Source organism: Drosophila pseudoobscura, chromosome X (assembly GCF_009870125.1).
Source record: "Drosophila pseudoobscura strain MV-25-SWS-2005 chromosome X, UCI_Dpse_MV25, whole genome shotgun sequence".
NCBI classification, from domain to species: Eukaryota; Metazoa; Arthropoda; class Insecta; order Diptera; family Drosophilidae; genus Drosophila; species Drosophila pseudoobscura.
The window spans coordinates 54346563-54366586 of record NC_046683.1 but is presented as its reverse complement, the minus strand read 5'-3'; the positions used below and the strand labels follow the sequence as shown (position 1 = coordinate 54366586).

The 20024-nt window shown below is 41.8% G+C and overlaps 1 protein-coding gene across 3 annotated transcripts; it reads right to left on the bottom strand.

Moving 5' to 3' along the window:
* Positions 1-1452: 1452 nt before the first annotated feature.
* On the bottom strand, positions 1453-19063 carry nebu (solute carrier family 2 member nebulosa). Of its 3 annotated transcripts, XM_015187898.2 has the most exons (5): positions 18638-19063; positions 11465-11506; positions 3473-4093; positions 3066-3317; positions 1453-2981 (listed from the first exon to the last, which is right to left on the bottom strand). In XM_015187898.2, the coding sequence occupies exons 3-5, from the start codon at positions 4067-4069 to the stop codon at positions 2385-2387; spliced, it is 1446 nt and encodes a 481-aa protein (XP_015043384.1). In that variant the 5' UTR covers positions 4070-4093; positions 11465-11506; positions 18638-19063; the 3' UTR covers positions 1453-2384. The 3 variants fall into 3 exon arrangements, with proteins under 3 accessions (XP_015043384.1, XP_002135189.1, XP_015043385.1); XM_002135153.3 differs by lacking the exons at positions 11465-11506; positions 18638-19063 and adding an exon at positions 7759-8432; XM_015187899.2 differs by lacking the exons at positions 11465-11506; positions 18638-19063 and adding an exon at positions 7804-8432.
* Positions 19064-20024: the final 961 nt, after the last annotated feature.

Below are 20024 nucleotides of genomic sequence, written 5' to 3'. Positions count from 1 at the left end.
CAGCAGTACTTTTTGCAAGCAGCGAGAAGCTGAGCAAAAGCCAATGAAAATTTCCAATAGGCATGCAGTTAGGATGCGGCGCCGGTGGCCAGAGAGGATGGAATGAGAGAGCAATTAGGAATAGACCCCGAAAGAGAGCTTGGAAGCCTTGGAATTGGAACGAACTCCAAGTCACGTACGCATCTGTCTCGCTCTCATTCATTTGTTCGTTCGTTCGAGGCGTGCGGTTTAAAGTCAGCTCCGCTCCGCGTTTGCGGCCGCGAAAATGCGAAAAATGGTGGAAAATCCTGCGGAAAAGTGTCGCGCAGCTGTGGAGTGAAGTGTAGAAGTGAATAAACATTAAATATGTCCCAACAGTTTTGTTTAAAAGCAAAGAAAGTGAGTGATCGAGTGCGGGGGCGAAATGGCATGGAAAAGGCATAAAGGCAGAGGAAAATAATTTGTTTTTTCAAGTGAAGTGCATCAAGTGCTATATATTTGATATAAGCATATTATTTGATACATTAATAAACTTTTACCATGGCCAAAGTGTTCACGTGATCTTGCATTGTGGTGTGTGTGCGTGTGTAAGAATGATGCAGAAAAGGCGCGAAGTTTTTTCTCTTTCATCTTACACGAAGGCGCAAGGAAAAAAAGGAGAAAGCGTAAAGAAGGAGCGAAGGCGCGCTCTCGTTGTAGGTGTCGCCCTAGTATAAGGTGCGGCATTCCAAGTCTTGGCATCTGTCCCTCTCTCTCGCACATGCACTTGATCAAAAAAGTAAATATCGTGGGAGGGGCACCTCTCCTTATGTTCTTATTGGAATCAATTTACGTGAACAAATGATGCGTGCGGAGCTGTCTTCGGCATTAAAAAAGCGGCAAAAACGGTAAATACGCGCGCGATAAAAATATTGCAGAAAGGACTGGAGAATTATGAATGAAAAAGGTGAGTTTTATTTACTTTTTTTTTGGGAATGTATGTATAAAATGAGAATGTGGTAAACACGTGCCCCTGAGATTCGAATTTTAAGGGATTTTTAGACAGAAATGGCCATATAGACTTGGCTATTTACGCTGATCAAGAGTATATGCACCGATATTAGCATACATATGGGGTCGGCAATTCTATGTAACACACATCTCTAGTATAGTATCCGGTATAAAAACTTCAGAAAAAATATATTTTATGTGAATCCAAATTGGAAAAATTGTGTCCAGGAAAAATACGAAAATAATGGCTAGCGATCCCACGAGTAAGGTATTGCAAACGGAAGCCAATGAGCGGCGGTTAACCGAACTGCTGGTGCGCATGCAGCGGCTCGAGGAGTCGATGAGGAGCGTTCTGATGCCCAGCCTCTCGGACAGTGAAGATACTCGTGCGGCGGTGGAGCCTGTGCAGCTACCAGGCCTCCAGGACTCCCCCAATGATGATCAGCAAGGGAGTGCATAGTCGAATAAAACAACAACTGGCGATTATTTACAACATCATATATTGAATATATAGATATACTATTTATCTCACATTAATCTTTAGTTAGTTTAACCATAAATACTATATGCACGTTTAACAATGATAGAGCGAGAGGCTTTTACAGCATTCAGGAAAGGAAACCATTCACGGTATTGAAATTACGATTTAAAATTATATAAAAAAAAAAAAATTGTATATGTATATTTATGTGGTTTTATTTGATAAAATATATGTATATATAAACACATTTCGCTTCACGCGTAAATAAATAAATGTGGCAAAAGGCGTGGCTTAGTTTACAACTTAAAGGAGGATATGCTATAAATGAATCGAATCGACTGAATGCTTCTCGAAGTAACAGACATGGACAGCTATAGGTATTCATACATATATAGTACATACTCGTAGGACACATATACATACATATATATATTGTACAAATAGAAACTTTCGATTAAAACCCCAACAAATGCAATTGTGCCTTAAAATCGTACGGAAAATGCATTAAATTTGTGTTTAAAAGAGAACGCAAAATAATGCTAAATAGGCATACAATACACACTATACATATAGTACATACAATATAATATACATAGATAATATGTCTTGTTTTTTGTTTTGTTTCTTAAATTGCTGTTGTCTTTTCTGTGGCTGCCAGGGCAAGGACTCAACCTTGTCCCTCATTCTCTTGCAGCTGTATATGATGCAGTGGACCTTCAGTCTTCGCTCTTAGTTTCAGTTTTTGCTGCAACTCTCAATCTCTCGTATCGCCATCTCTGATCTGATCACCCTCAACGATCTACAAACAAAATTCTATTACCAATTGAAAACGCGAACCTAAGTCAAACATAAAATAATAGCAAGTTTAACAGTGATTTCCGGTGTGCTTCTACTTCCGGCTTGCCCACTTTTCGGTTTCGGTTGCGGTTGCGGTTTACTTTTCCTGTCCGTTCACCGCCTGAGTGGTGGTGGCGGTGGTGGTGGTGGTGGCGATGGTCCTGTTGCCAGCCAACTCCTGCTGGATCTCGTTCAGACTCTTGCCCTTCGTCTCGGGCACGGCAAAGAAGACAAAGAACACCCCGAGCACGGTGAGGCCGGCAAAGAGCCAGAAGGTGCCGCCATTGCCCAGAGCGTCGTTCAGATCATCGAATGTCTTGGTGACCACAAAGGCCAGCAGCCAGTTGGAGGTACCAGCAATGGAGCCGGCGAATCCCTTGATATCGGTGGCAAAGAGCTCGCCCATCATCAGCCATGGCACCGGTCCGTAGCCAATGGAGAACATCAAAATGAAGATGCAGAGACTGGCCACTGGCAGCCAGCCCAGATCGTCCACCTTGCTTTGATCCTGATCCTGCAGAAAGAAGTACACACCAATGGCGGTCGTCGAGAGGGCCATTACCGATCCAGAGGCCAGCAGCAGGATGCGACGACCCAGTTTGTCCACCACCAAAGTGGAGACAAAGGTGGCCACCACCTGCATGATGCCAATCATGATTGTGGCCCATTCCGAGCCAATGCCAATGTTGGCATCCTGTAGCCAGAGGAAGAGACAAAAAACAACACACAATTAGTTCTGCAAGATCTCCTTTTTGCTCTAGCGGCGTTCTCTACCCACCAAAAAGATCTTTGAAGAGTAAAAGATGACAGCATTGATGCCGCACAGCTGCTGGAAGAACATCAGGCCCAGACTGATGGCCAAGGCCTTGCGGGTCACTGGCCGATTGAGGGCTGCGAAAAGGTTCACCTTGTTCTCCCGTATCTCCCGGTCGGTCTCGCGCAACTCCTCGATCTCCGGTGCGTAGTCATATTCCTTGCCACGCAGCCACTGAATGGACTTGATGGCGCTTTCCGAACGACCTTTTGCCACCTGTCGATGGGATTACGAGAATGTCACTTTGATTATTTTGATATCTTTAGCTTGGGCATTCCCAATATCTTTTCCGACACTGCCTTGACTTTTAGATAGCAGACTTTTAGACATGCAAATGACAGGTACAAGGCGTAGTGGCTCTGTGCGCTTACCAAATATGTGGGGGATTCCGGCATGAAGAAGAAAATGACGCCGAAAACGATGGGTATAATGCCGCAGATAACGCTCAGCCAGAAGACACTGACACCGGCGCCCACAGCATAGACGAACAGAATGCCCATGGTGATCATCAGCTGGAAGAAGCTGCCGAGCGTGCCGCGGATATCCTTTTGGGCTATCTCGCCCGTGTACATCGGAGCGGTGACACAGAAGGCTCCGCCAGCGAGACCCAGAATGAAGCGTGAGGCGTACAGGAAGCCCACCGATGGGGCCCAGATGAGCATGGCCCAGCCGACGAGGAAGGGCAACACCAGCATCAGCATGGTCAGCTTGCGTCCAATCAAGCTGATGAGGAACCCAATGGGGATGCACACGCAGGCGGCGCCCAGATTTATGGACGATCCCACCCACGAGAACTGGGTGCCGCTGACGGGGAAGTCATAGCCCTCGCCACCGTCCACGATCTGCGGTTGGGCGGGCGATGTCCAGCCCAGCACGGTACCGGCGGCGAAGGCACCGCCAGCTGCTGCCAGAGCGGCCACATACTGTGGCAGCTTCTTGGACTTGTTCTCGGTGGAGGCGTGCACCATGTTGCCGAGTAGATTCTCCTGATCCTGCGGGACGATAGAAGGAAGGGTCAGGTGTAAGTGATTCGTTCTTCGTTGAGCGACTAAAATGAACTGAGTTCAGGGTGCCCTAACTACAGCTACAGGTACGGGTACAGGTAATACTCAACTCATATCAAATCATTCCGACCATAAGCCGTGATAAGGTGTCGTACCCCCGTCACCCAGTGATTAAGACCTTTATTGGCGGTACAGGGGGGGTACCCAGCACCCGATAGTGGGCATTCCATTCATGCACCCATATTTATGACACCCTTCCATCCAAATAGCCATCGAACGGACTATAGCTACGGCTATGGCTATGGCAATGCTCTCCTCACTTCACTCACGATTGTGGTCGCCATGGAGTGCTTCGTTATTTCATTATGCCTGCCGATCGCATAAACAGAAGTCCGGCCATATACGTGCGACTAACACCCATTGATATCACTCGGACGGACAGGTTCGGAATGGTTCAAAAAAAGTGGTTAAGACCCCCACAACGGCCCATGGGATAATTTTAAATCACAGATGACACGTGATCACCGAGTGACTACCCTGGTTCTCATAACTATCCATAGATACAATATACATATATACTCCCCATGTATTTTATGCTCCTGCCTGAAGCACTTGAATCTTTGAAGTACATATAATACTTGATTAATGGAACTTTTAAACCATGGGAATTAAGTAATCTCTCCTTAAGATTGCAATTGGGGAACAATTTCCATATCAGAATCGAATTATGATTAGATTCCCATACGATTTGATTATTTTCGGGTGTATTTGTGTTATCAAATCTAAAGAGATTCATAAACTTTACATAATAGTGCAATTAGGAAATTTCTTCTCTAATTCAAAAAAAATACCATTGCCATTGCCCAAAAATCCCCCTACATCCTTTCAAGCTACTGCCATGTATAAATATATAGATATGTAGAGGAGGCAATACTACTCATTGACTTCCGTTCATTAGGCCATAAATTCTTGTACAATCGGTATATAAGTTTAGGTTATCGCCAGCCCCCGACCCCCAATCAATCAGCAATGGCCTGGGAATCCATATACTGGGCATAGCCACCCACAGAGGCGAAAGAACATCAGATATGTATGATATTCGTGGGGTAAAAGCTTTTTTCATTGATAGTTCTATATTCGAATGGAGTCGGGGGTCTCTGATTTATGAATTAGTGTACTAGAACGATTCGGTGTGCTTTGGTACTCGTTTCGTCATTTTTCTCGTTGTAGATCCTAAAATTTCGGTTTTTTTTCTCGCTCACTCTTTATTTGATTTTCTGGTAGAGAGAACGAGAAAGCACACACAAATTGGCCGAATGCAGAGCTCTCACTCGGTTTCTATTGAAACGGGTTGATGCCCAAGAATCGTAATGATCGACGCTTGAGTATAGCTGTGCCCTAATGTGTACTATAAAATACCATACATAAAGGAAAGCCATTCACTTTTAAGTGCTTGTTTTTACTTGAATGGAATCTTTTCTTTACATCTTGGGGACTCTATAATGTTTCTTCGTTCATTTGCAAGGCGCAAATGTGTAATTTATGGGACATATACTCTCCCAGTTGCCGCTTCCTTTGTGCCTCGTGTGTCGCCGCCCACTCTTGGAGCGTTCCCTGTGTACCCCAATCTCTGCCCACACGCCAGACATGAGGCCGGGAACAAATCACTTCCGTGAAATTCAACCAAAGAGTCGTGGGCAGGGGGGGAAACTGCAGCTTGGGGATGGTGGAACGACGCCCACGTATTTACTTGGTGTCGGGACACACCTCCGGCCTGCCGCAGACTGACAGTTAAAAGTAAACGAAGCGTTAAAGCCAGAGCCCCACTGAAATCGATATCTGCCTCTCGACTAGTCTGTGCTCTGCTCTGCCCTGCTTGGTTCTACTTGGTTCTGGCTGTTCTTGGTTCCGTCTGTGGCTAATGTGGTCTCTTCAAACCGCTGGCTGTATCTAAATTTAGATTAAATACTAAACGACGCTCTGGAGGAAGAACTCGTTGGGCGCCCTTAAGTGGGTGCCGCTCTGTGCTCCCTCTGACCAGCAGCTCCTTCCTCCTAGAAGGAGAGCGAGTGTCAGCGACCAAGCCAAGTCCAAGTTCGTTTCAATGTCAGTGGCAATGGCAGGCAGTGGCCGCGCAACAGTGCGCGTCATATACATATGTATGTGTATGCAAACAGTGGCATTCCATTAAACTGGTTCACAAAATTAATAAAGCATAAAGAAATTCCACTCAAAATACTCCATAATCATTTGACTGGCTCTCGTCCAACCTGATTTATAATACTCCCGTTCTATAAACAATTTCATTTGCATTTCGGTAAATCTCATTCCCATTCATTCGGATATTCCTGAGATATTCCTTTGGCTTACAGCAGGAAAAACTGTACGAGTATCTCTCAGAAAAGAAAAATGTATACCCATCGATTTTCTGCGAGAGTGGAAATTGTAAAATGTTTTTCAGATTTAAAATAAATATATTTTATATTTAGATAAAATATATTTCCTACAAATGTAATATATTTATGTTTTTGGATTAAAAAGACTCTTTAATACATTAATGAATGTATCTAGAAATATAATATTTAATTTAAATATGGGCTCATTTGTTTGGACTTTTCTCTGAGTGTAGATAGAAGATACCTTAATGTATTATTTAAATAAACGAAAGTGACAAAAGTTTTGCCGATTAAGACATAAAAATCACATTTTATACGGCTCGAAATTTTGGTTATATCATTGTTATTCCAATGCCCAAAAGAGACCTCTCGAGACCTCGTCTTCTGTTGCTCCAGTTTCATAATCTATTCAAATGCTGATCACGATGCGGGACCGCTCTTTCGATGGTTCAATGTTTTATTTATTTGTAGTAATAAATTCCAGCAAATATATTGTATTTGCTGACTAATTTTGTGCGCTCATTGGAACGACTACCACTCATAAAAAATTGTACTCCCCTTCTCTGGGGAATGGGTTTATTTTTACTTTACGCCCCCTTTTTTGCTATCATCGTTTTCTTGGCAGAACTTTAACGGAATTGTCTTGTCTGTGGTCTTGTCTCTATCTCTGCCTCTTCGCTGGTGACCTTGTCCAACATGGAGCATAAAAATAGAAAGTTTTCAACATGTGCCCCACGGCCTGCGGGCTCGTTAAGGTTGATAAGCTTGGCGATCTATCATTTGGGAATGCCAAAAGGCAGAAAAACGCTTAGGACGTTTGGGAAAAAATAAAGTTAGCTTGAGCATATTCCTAAAGGTGTACGTCTGGAGAGAAATAAACAATTTAACTGCTGATAATTGCTTGTTCAACTATTTATATCTTGTATCTTTTCCTGCGGCCAGATTGCCATTTACTTTACAAACAGTTTCTGAGAGTGTTTGCTCTGGAAAAACATTTAAACGTTTTGCTGGGTACCCTAACTGGGTACCCTAGAAGGGTATCTGCGATATTTATATGCACCAAAGCTCTTCGAAGGGGTCTCTGATTGAAAGAAAATACTCTGGAAATGGTATCTGCACATTTTGATTAATTTTTCACTGCGTTATCTGGACATTTGCTTTGTTTTGGCCTTAACTTCAGCTTGAACCTGTGTTATTACCATCACCGGGAAGTGTATCTATGAAATACGAGTAGAATCTGTTTGTGTGTTTGCCTACATGGGGTGTGGTGGAGCCATTCTCATTGGCTTTGACGATTTTTACCGCTTGGCGGGAGCCATATTTGGCACCGTTCTCGGCGGCCTCCAGCAGGTGGGAGCTCTCCTCGTTGCTAGTGCCAGGCTTCCTTGGGGCCTGCTCCTCTGCCCCGGCACTCGAGTTGCTCGACGAGGTTGACATCTTGAAGGTTATTATGTAAACTGCGTTTCGGTTGGGATTGCTTCCTGAGATCTTTTCTCTAGAGATATGTTTTCTTTGCTGATTGCTTGCCGAAGTTTTACTTGTTCGATTTTCTTGCACTTTTCACACACGGCAACAAAATTGGTTGAATAATACGCGTACGTGAAACGTCTAGATATGTATGTCCTTTGGCCGAGACTCTTGTCCTTTATCGCCTGGGCCGCCCACGTAGCATAGAGAATACTTTCGGGCGCATGCGCACTCAATCGCAAAACATGTTGCTGTCCAAAAAATAAAGAAAAACACCAAAAACTGTCTTTCTTTCACAGAAAACAATTGTTACGGCGATATGTTACGGAACTATTGGGATATTCTGGATATATGTATATTTCCCGATATGCGTATATTTTTCGGATATGTAGATGGTTCGAGTCGCGTATCTTTGGCAGCACAAGTATCCGGGTGTCTGTGTATCTTTGTATCTTCAAACCGCACGCAACGAATGATGGCTAGCAAATGGCGCGCCAAACAATACAAAAAAAGGCCTCCGCCGGGCTCTGGACTCGTTCTCCATCTCTCTCTCTCTCCCTCTCTGTCTGCTCTCTGTTTTGCTCTCTTTCTCTGCGAGAACTGGTCCCGCTCTCTCGCTTTCGTCTGTCATGGGCATGGTCTTGGGGTAGGGTAGCGGACTACGACGCTGGCGAGGCTATTGACTCTAAAACTGGAATCGAAAGCCCAGTAGTTTTTTGTTTTATTTTTGTTTTGATTTCTTCTTATTCGGTTTTCTGGCGTTCTGACGTTCTGTCGTTCTGTCGTAAAGTGCAGCCAGACGACTGGTTGCAGTGCAACACATGGCAGCCTTCACCCGGCTTTCCGCCTCCGTTTTTGCAGCATGTTGTCGCGAGGCGACTCTTTATTTGCAATAAAGTCAATGCAAATTTATGGCTCCTGCAATTGATCTCCACTTTATTGGCGAAAACTTTGCAGAATGTTGTCCAAAAGGAAGATATTCCGAAAAACAAATTCATAAACGAAATATTTCAATGAGAAATCGGGATAAAACCCTCCAGTGTTCATTGTCTCTTATCAATTTCGAATGCCAGATATTTACACTGGCAGAAAAATGGCGTAACCACATTTAAGTTTAATTAAATTAAATTAAATAGTTTTTAAACACAATATAATTGTATCTGTGATAATATTTTATAATCAAGTACAGATTACAAAATAAATTAAAAATTATTAAAAAAAAATAAAATTGTGAAATCAAATTTACACTTTGATTTAAACATAAATGTACTAAAAATTAATGAAAATATAAAAAACTCTAATTTGAATACGATGTATTAAATTTGTAGGAAATATATTTGATCTAAATATAGAAAATATTTAATTTAAATATAAAAAAAATGTAAATGAGTGAAAATGAAAAATATATATCTTAAATGTGAAATACATTTAGGTAAAATTCCACTCTCGGAGCAGATCGATTGAAATACATTTTAAAAACCAAGTGAATTTGAGTGCACCTTTTCTCTGAGTGTATGCATGTATCACAGCAATTGTAAAGCCATATCCGCACAATTCATTCAAGATGAAAAGGTTAGCCATTCAATCAATTTGTTTATTGGATCGCATAGCCAAGGAGATGGAATTTAAATGTACCTCCAGATACTGTATAGAATCCGCACGTTGCATACACTGTTGACGGCATTTCCGTGTGCACACAAGGGTGTAGATGCAGATACAGAACTGCAAAACAAGCGCAGTGCAGATTAAGATTCGAACTCGGATACAGACAAAGAGCATGTGTGTAGATACATAGATACACGTACTTGTATCTCTGTGTCATTTTCAATACCATTTGCCCAGGCATTGTTTGATTAGCTATGCAAACGCATACAGCTCGTTTAATTCTATGGATCTATGTGGATCACGTTTGCTCGCTGCCTGGCAAGACGCGTATGTGCAGACCCTCAAAAGCAATCCATTATTATGCTTCCTACACACGGTCTCCGAGACTCAATGAAGTACGGGGTCTTTTGTTGTTGTTGTTTTCAATGAATAAACATGACAATGGAATGAGGAGGCTACTCGTTATCCTACCTATTACATATCGTATATGGGTCAGATAATGAAAGTATTCGTTTGTTTTCGAAATGAATGGCACTTTGAATGGAAAATGAGTTGGAAAGTGGGGAAAGTATGGAATGTAGCGGCACAAAATTCCGGAACAGCATTTATTTCTAGAGAATTGTAACTATTTTGTTACTAGTATTAATTAATCTTTATTATTTTTATTTATTATTTATTATTTGTATTCTTCTAGAGAATCTTAAATTGCAAATCAATAAAAGTAAAGTAAACAAATATTATCCGCCCGCACCCCCTCCACCCAAGGAATGGCCCCTGCTTGTAGTTTGTAACCCACGCAGATTCCACCACCCGCCCCCATTTCGCTGTCCCCCCTGTACATCCCTTAGCGAAGCCGAGACCTGGAATTCAACCAAACATTTGGCACGCTCAATGCTGGGATCAGGCGCACAGCAACGCCTAAAAGCATGCTCACCTGCTGACTGTTTCAGCATTTCCATATACAGAAATGTGTCTCTGCATCTGTATACACACGCAATCCGCATTTCTGTGTGTGTTTATTAATTACAATACCGGCAAGCCGAGGGCGAGAGCAAAGAGGGTAAAACAGCTCAAAAACTCAAGGCATGATGAAATGTTGGCATTGGCCTGACGGCCTGCCCTTACGTAAGAGGTGGAGGGAGAGGCAGAGGCAGCCCAAAAGCATTGGCCCCACCAGGTTGGCATAGTCTCTGATTTGTGTTTGACCTACGTCAGCGGCTACGTCACGCAACGGTCTGTATCTGACAGATACAGATAGTCTGGGGCATTTAGAGGGGCGTGTGCGCTGCGCGTGTGACGTCACAGAAGCCAAGCCCCAAATCTCCACCAATCAGAAAGCCACCAGCATGTATACCTAAACATTGTGGATACATTTGCATTTGCCCAGCTGTAGATACATACAGACATACGAGTATGTGTATCTGAATACTTTCTGGTCTTTGCAGCGGCTTTGGCTGGCACATAAATCACGCGATTCTCTCGTTCCAATCTCAGTGCAGCCACCAAATATTTCTGCTGACCCAACCAACGCCATCATCGTTTCGTTCTTTATCTACGACCTACATTTGAACTTGCGACAGGGCCAACATGAAGCTGACGAATACCATATACCGTCCCAACCAGCCACGAATTTCACAAGTCTATGGATTTCCCGAAAATCAATAAGGCAACCTCAAGGTGAACGTATCTAGATACATATATTTGTGTGGGCCTGTCTGTTCTTGGTCGGGGGAAAAAGAAAATAATTTTCGGATTTTGCTCCAAAATTGTAATTCTCGAATGTTCACAATTCTGGGTCAGTGCATAATTTTAAAATATACTAGGTACGTTTTAATGTTGGTTTTTTATTGCTTAAAATGGTTTGTAAATATTTATAAATTCTGGTACTTACACTTAAAGATCACGGATTTCAAGGGTTGGAATTCGAGGACTCCTGCAAAAGATACAAGATTTAATTAATGTTTATTTTTATTAGTTGAATATTATTTTTTGTATTTGCATAATTGGTTATACTCGTAATACTTTAAAATATTTTATTTTTAAATTTGAATTTATTAATGCTATTTATTATTTTTATGTGTTTATTTATTATTGGTTATTAATATTTGAATGAAAGCCTTTTCGTTTGAAATTGCTAGCTGGCAAAAGCTGAATATTGCCAAAGCTTTCGTTTATTGAAAGCTTTTTGTTCCTACAGTTAAACTGCTTACAATAACTCCTAAACGGTTACTCTCAAACTGTGGCTCCAAAACTGTAGAGCAGTACAGCGAGAATTGAACTTGATAAGTGGTAAGGTGCTAAATAAATATTATTACCGTTTATATTTACATATTTTTTTTGGGGGGGAATTTCCAAAACACTTGTTTCGGTTATATGAAGCCGCGGAATGGGGAATCCATCAACTATATTCGTTTTTGAATGCCTAATGTCCCAAAAAAGGGTTCTGTAAGGCCTACAAAATAGTTAATCCATTAGTTATACATTTAAAATGCCGATAAACTATCAATTTGTATCGTTTAAGCTCCTCAATGGCCCCAAAAATAGGTGCTCTGTAGGTGCAACCATCGATCAAACCGCTAGACGGTTGAGAAGACACCAGAGGAAAAGCGGGGAGAAAGTGTGTGGCGAGGACTCTTATCAGGGAGCAGAAACCATGAAGCGATATTAGAACTAAAGTGCGATTATTTACTGTCCCATAGGGGGGCTGGACGATGGGGGGTGGCATACAGTAACGGGTTTATCTCGGTCACGTCTTATCGGAGTTATGTCACCCGCATTGTTTTGCCCGCTTGCAAATCGCTTTATGGCTCCATCGAACCAATAGATTTCCATATCAGAGCCCCCCCCCCCACCAAATCCTTTCAGATATGGCTAGCATTTGAAGCATTTATGTGCCGGCGTCCTCTCGCTTTCGATTCATTGATTGAGTGCATTCCAAAACGGTCAATCGGCAAGGACCGAGGACTATAAATACCCGGTACGGAATGCTTGATTGACGGCTCGTCGAGCGATAAATGTGACAAAATAACAACATGCCGTACATACACGCCCCCACATATGCACCATATCAGATCGGATCAGAGCGCACAACCTTAACAAGAGATTTCCTTATTAAATTCACTAAAAAGCGAAAACTATTTTAAATACGATACCTAGCCGTGGCCGCGGGAATTTATGAGAGTCAATTGAGCGCACTTTACTTTGATTAAAAGAAATCTTTATGAGGGTTTGCTTGCTTTCAGATACAAGAAAAATGCCAGAAGAACAAAAACAAAAAAACACAGACACAGGGGGGGCTATGGCCGAAAGATATAGCCACAAATGATAAGATTTGAGTGTTAACCGAGGGGGGGGGGGACAAAAAGGATTGCAATATATGTACATATGTATGTACGAGAAGTAAATAATATTATTGAAGGAACGAGAATATTATTGGGATTATCCCATTCGTTGTCCGGCGCAATCCAGTTTTTTGCTGTATTTGGGAGCCCGATTAAATATTATTGGAGGCAGGCACTTTTTGCGGCTTCCAATGGGATTGCCCTCGATCGTGAAACGGAGCCGAGAGCCGATCAACCATGAAGCTGCTGCCTCTGCTCTGTTCTTGGCCGGGTACAAGTTCAAAGTCTTTGCACTTGATTTCCATTCCCATTCCCATTGGCATTGCCCCCTTCGTATTGTTATTTAGCAACAATTGAGACTGAGATAATCTCGGGTTTCAAGTGGAGGAACTGGGCCACAATTGGGGGTTTTTCAGTGACGCAAAAGCAAATCTTAGAAGTGGACGAGCCCCAAAAGGTGTCGCCAGATCGGAGTCGTACTGGGGAGGCTGGGGCCTGTCGGCTGTCGCCTGTCGCCCATCGATTATCGCCCAACGCGGCGACTGCATTCAGAGGTCAGCCAGGGGTTTATCAGTGGGTCCAAGTGGGCCGTTCGTTGTCCGGCCTGTGGCAATTTCAATCATCTATATTATATTTTTCATAATTTATTTTGCATATATTATATGTCCATTACATGTGCACATTTTCCCCTCCCCCCAGCTGCCGCCCGTGTCGCTCGTGCTGGGCGCCTAATGACTGGGAAAGTGTTCAAAGCTCAAACGTTTGCAATTCTTAAACGTATTCTGATAAGATTCTATACAGTAGCCAGCAGCTGTTTAATCCTTAACCCGACAAATTGATAAGATGGCTGGGCTCTCGACTATTTAGAGATGTCTAATTAATGTGTCGCGCAAGCCTTTTATGGGATTTTTCCTGCACCACTTGCACACTTTTGTTGACCTTAGTACCCTTATCGGGAGGTGCGGCTTATTGACGGCTCTACAAACTAGTACCAAGAAATCCACGACAAAAACAACTGTGAATATTTTCACAGGGCTAGCGATTAAAGCGCGCTAATTTGTTTGAAAATTTCCATCACGATATCCAATTGTTAGGCCAATTCGATGCCCACCTTGAAGGTCTGATGCCCATTTAGGCATACACTCAGCGAAAAAAGATTTAAAAAAAAAATTAATTAAAATTCACATTAAATATAGTAAACTTTAAAATAAATATTGGGATAAAATGTCAAAAATTAAAAAAAAAGCACATTAAATATAGAAAACTTAAAAAATAAATGTATATAATGTATACAAGTAAAAATTTATTTATTAATATTTAAAATATATTTAATATATTTATTTTAAATTGTTCATTTTCTGAGAACAATTTCCACTCTTGGGGCAAAAATAAATTGGCATACATTTGGATTCTCAGGGACTTTTTCTCTAGGTGTACGTACATATATCTTTTGCCCTTATCATGCCATACTACGTATCGATTATGGCCTTTGTTTACACTGATTAGGTGGTGCAACGATTGACCGACAAGTGGCTATCAATTATGTGTTTCCAGGGATAAAACCAGATACCATTCAAGGAAAAGAATTGTCACTTGGGAGGGAACTTAATCATCGTGTATTACCACACTCTCTTCTCAGTCCTCTCCGTTGGTAAACGGCTGGCAACGCCTTGGAAATTATATGGTACACCCTTAGAGTCTTCGACATGGGCGTGACATTGGCCCAGCATTGACTTTGACAGTCTGTCATGTGTTGTTTTTTTTTTGCCTAGATGATAAGCAAGTGGAAAAATGAATGAAGATTGGGGATTTTTGGAATGAAACTACAAATTTCTGAACCAACTGGCACTTGGAAACACTGATAAGAATTATTGTGGACCACACACCCGGAGACCTTGCCACAGCACGCCAAACCACGCCACGCCACGCCAAGCCACGCCACGCACCATTCATTCAACTCTGGGAATACGAGACATTGAACCAGGGGTCAACAGTTCTGCGTTGACAAAGTAGAGTCCCAAAAGTATAAATAAATTGAAATTAGAGGATATTTCCGCAGGAGATATCCATACAATCAATTAGAACTGAAACGGTCGAGACTTTTGATAATTTGCCGCCATAAGAACGGGTTTCTGTTCGCTGGAACGCCAGTCCCCGTTATGAGAAAACAAAAAACAGATGTAAAAATATAAATAAACCCAAAATGAATGTAATTTTCGTTTCGCGGCCTGTGGAGTGGACTCGATGGGAGGTAAGAGGTTCCATTTATATAAGCTTCTTATGTGGAAGCGAGGGATTATCGGCTGGACAGGAGCTATACAGCTCTATGGATCCCAACAGCTCCTGAAATTCCCACTTTCTGCCGCATTCTGTTCAAAGTTTGAGTGGCATTTATAACGGGAAATGAAACACAGTTGCTACCTTTTTACGTTTTTTTTTTGTTTTTGCTAATCTCCCATTTAATGATCCATTTCCGTTTGGAGAACAGAGAACCCAGAACCGAATACTTATTATAGGAAAACTAATATAGGCGAGTGCCCCATAAAAAACAAAACAAAACAAAAAATAATAATAATAAAACTGAATCGAAAAACAGTCATCAAACGTCAGTAGTGCAGTTGTGTGTGCAGCAAGCAGATGTCTGTCTGACTGACTGATTGATTGCTTTGAGGGGAAGGGCAACGGAAGGGGGAAGGGGACGTGCCCCCACTTTTGTATTTGGTTTTTGCTCCGACAGATCTCTACTTAGTATTCCCACAGAATGTACGGAAGAGCCGTCCGTAGGAGGAAGAGAACGAATGCGAGGGAGCAGGGGAAGCACGGGAAGCAGGGGAATCAGGGGAAGCAGGGGAAGCACGGGAAGAAGAATTTTAGTTAAAGTTCAATATAATCAAAAAAATACTAGATCAAAATGTATTTCTGGTTCCAGACAATAGCCATAACAATTTGTTCATCAAATTGTTGAAATAATATATGTACATATATTTTGGAATACTCGCATTTGTATTTATTTCACACAGCGCTAAAAGTTTAAACTTGTTATTATTTTTTGCTTTTTCGTTTTGCTTTTTTTTTTGTATTTATTATTATTATTTTTGACTGGAATTTTGAGAAATTCTTTGACTAAATTTCATTCGAATTAAATATTTAAATTGCATCTTTATGGACATTTCACATAAATAAAATTGCGTTTATTTTCAGTCAATGAATGATCTCAGAGAGGGACACGAGAGAACCTGTTATATTAAATGTAAAAACGTGTGAAAGTTGTAAAATTCTTGGCAAGGAATGAACCCTTTCGAACAGGCTCGGAGGTAAGCGTTTTTCAAATTAAATATTTATCAAATATTGTCCACAAAATAGAGGGGGGCCTGGCAATTGATATGCGGTCTGGTCTCTACCTCTATGAATCGAAAATATTTACCCAAAATACACGCAAGGTCTATAAATATCACGCAGCAATACTTTTTCAGAAATTTCCATAAAATCTATGCTCTCTTTGCCTGAGACAGATCTTACGCTCTCTCTTTCTTTTTCTCTCTATGGATCATCCACTGAAGATATATTTTCGTTTTTTCCAAGTCTGCGTGTGGGTGTCGCCTTTGATTTCGATACCAACTTGACGTCACAGAAAATTCTTCCGTCTTGGTTCTTAGCGCCTCCATGCGTGGTAGATATATACGGATATAGATATATATTAAATATATGTAGAAGAAAATCTATTTGAACTTGACAGAGAAATGTTTCGTTGGGTGCAAATCAATTTCAGCAGCTTTTCCGTTGATTAAAAGGCCAATCCATGTATCTTTGTGTTGTATCTTGTTTACACCTATGCAAGTGGAACGCCCCAGTGGTCTGACGTCACACCCAACCACCCACTGGGGGCGCGGCGGCACGGCGGCGCGGGGACACGTGATGTCAATTTTTCCCGTTGTAGTTAGAGTGGCAGCTCCCCCTTCCCCTTGGGCAATTTGCAACAAATGCAAATTGGTTCTGTCTATCTACAAATGCATCTATCTATTTATCTGAAATTCCATTTCCCCCGAAAGGAACCCCCGCCTTGAAGTACTCGCTGCTTTCCAGCAATATGTGTGCCCTTGAACTTGGCCGCGATAATTAGATTTCCTTCGTTCTGTTTTCCATTTGCCGTTTTGTGTTTTCTGTTTTTCTGTAAAAGTAAAGTAGATGAGCCCGGGGTCGGTTGATGACTTGCTGACTCGTAAACAAATGCAAAGTGAATGACTTTAATGAGCTGCACCGAGTTTTCCCGGGAAACACACATTGGAAATGTAATAGTTGGAGCAGCATGGAGACATGGAGACATCTGTATACGATAATACGAAAACACCTTCATCGTAATGGGTCTTAATATTTGTGATTTTATTCAGTTGTACCATGCAGCAGCGCCCCTCGGTCGGCAATTATTTGGACAAATTTCGATAAGCATCTGTCAAATAGCTGGATTTTGCCCAATGAAGCTTCAATATCTTTGATTTATGCCGCTCCCAGCGATTGGGGGCCTTTTTACTGGCGTACCAGCTGAAGTGCACGTAAGTCCCACCACAATCGACCCCATTGATTGCTTACAAAGAAAGCTATCAGCAATTAAATGGTTTCCAAGCTGATTTCGTATCTGGCTTGAATCGCTTATCAAATGATCCAGAAAATCCAAATTCAAATACTTTTATTCCGAGATCCGTTGCACACGCAAACCCCACGGGTGTGAGTGTGAACGTGATTTTCAATTTAATTTGAGAGTTTGAATTCCCACTGAACTCTAAACAGACAACCGCAAATTACAAATAATCTATAGGCAGGTTATAAGGGGTTTTTTTTTTTTCTGTGTATATACAATAAATACGATTGGGAGCTACTCAACTTGTTGGGGAAATACATATGTACAAAAACTCTGGATACCAACTATAAATGGTGTAAATCAGGTGGTTTATGAATCGGATTTAGTGTGTTTGACATTTGGCACGTTCGAGTGTCTCATCGAATTAGCGCTTCTGTCAGCACAACACCCGAAATGCAGCACGCAAAAAACTTGTTCTCCAGCGTCGGTGGTCTCTCTCCCAAAAGGTGCAAAACAGCCCAGAAACGCGTGCTACCCCTAATTAATCATTGTACATACAGTACAATCAAATGGCTGGGATGTCCAGAGGGGGAGACAGTACATGCCAGACAGTACAGCATGTCAATGCTCTTAATTATCTACTTAGAACCGAACCCAATGGAATTTTCTTTGCCATCCAATTGACAGAATGAGGCAAATCGGTTTATCTTTTTCTCTCCCTTTGGTTTTCTGTTGCATTTTCCATATGTTCTTTCTACCTTTATTTATTTAATATTTATTTTGCTAAATTGTTGTACCAATATTGAGGTTTCAGAAAAGATATTCAGTCGAAACTTTGACGTCAAACGAATTTCTATTTCCAATTTTGAGAAACAACAAATTTTTTGTGCGTTGTTCTATCCTCAGACTAATCTAAGTGATTTATTGAAGTGTTTTCCATGTGACAGACACACCCTAAATTAATGTTTTGTTAAAGGGAATATATAGGGGGAATATATAGTACATATACTATGTATAAAATGAAATATTTTATGTTTTCCTGTTCACTTTTTTTTTTGCTTGAATTCTTTCTTTCCCGCTCTTGACTTTCTTAGTGGCTGTAAAACTGTAGAACAAAGACCGGCTGGAATGGACCAAAAAAACTTACCCGCAAGCGACTGTGATTTTGTTCTTGTGCTTTTGCTGCCTTTGCCTTTGTCTTTGCAGCTTCCCACTCTTTGAACTTGATTCGTCCTTTGGCTGGAGCTGGAGAGGAAGTCTGCCGCTTTCGCTCGCTCGCTCGCTTGTTTTTTTGTCTTTTGCACAAAAGAAAGTGCACGTAATTATATATTAAAATATGCAGCAGTAGCAGCAGCAGAGAAGAGAGAAGGCCGAACCATATATGTAACAAACAAAAAATAACAGTTCCTTCTGCGGTCCACAGACGCCGACACAGAGACACACACGAAGAGTACGGGACACGGGACACAGTTATTTGTATGAGCAAAAAATCTTCTCTCTTCCTGCACTTTGGCTTTTTTGGGGAGAAGCGCGCCCGACGAATTCGCTAAAACGACTGATATCGTTGATATGGACAGGCCTCCGAGTAAGTAGCTCGACAGAATTTAACGCCAACGACGACGACGTCGACGGCGACGTTGGCAGCGGCAGAGCCACAGGCAGCAAAGCAGCGATTCTCTGGTGCCAGCGCGGGAAATGTACGAAGCTTCGGAGCTCTGGTTGTTATTGTTTTTGTTTTTAGTGTTTACTGTTTTGCACGGTTTATGCTTAATCTTTGAGCGCCCGCCTTAAGCGACTGCGCTGCCTCTGCACTCCAAGCGCAGGTTTGACGTCACAGCCGAGGGGGTTGGGGGCCGGGGCTGGACTCCTTGCTATGGAATTTCATCACGTCACAGCAAAAGCATACATACCGCCGGTGCACAAGAACGGTGGAGGGATGCTGCTGACTCACATTTTTGCTCTGTCGTCCTTGGCAGAGGACGCTCGGGCTTACGCAAGAAACGTGAGCTACAGGACACAAGGATTTAAGGTTGGATTTCATCACTGGATTGCACGATTTCTGCACAGGAACAACATTGGATGGGATGAATTATTGAGATTAGATTATGGTTGAAACTGGTTGGGTTGAGACTTTCGTAAACCGATTAAACAGGATTTATTTTTGTATAGTTCTGAAATTGTATTTTATTTGTACTTGTAGTGCAGGGTATGTTTCGAGTCGGTCCCTGGAAGCCAATAACAAAATACATAGTCTTTGCCGAGAGAGTCCAGCTGGCACAGAAACAGATAGACGGACGTATCTCCCTCTATTTATAACAGATATAAAAGTTATATTACCGGCAGTTGGGCTCCAAATTGTCCTAAACATTTAGGGGTAATTTCCCTAGAGATGGTATGAATTATTGAGTCGAGGTTTTGGGATGTATTGTGACTGCATTTGATCTGTGGATTATTATTAAAGAAGGTTTTAAGCCCAAGTGTTTGATTTAGCATAAAATGTATTTGGTTCCATTCTCCTTTTTGCACATAATCAT

Excerpts from the sequence above, each read along its gene's own strand:
- nebu (XM_002135153.3), bottom strand. The coding sequence starts at position 7,938 with ATGTCAACCTCGTCGAGCAACTCGAGTGCCGGGGCAGAGGAGCAGGCC. Across the intron at positions 3,318-3,472 it reads CGGAATCCCCCACATATTTG|GTGGCAAAAGGTCGTTCGGA; the intron begins GTAAGCGCACAG and ends TCCCATCGACAG. Across the intron at positions 2,982-3,065 it reads ACTCTTCAAAGATCTTTTTG|GATGCCAACATTGGCATTGG; the intron begins GTGGGTAGAGAA and ends CTCTGGCTACAG.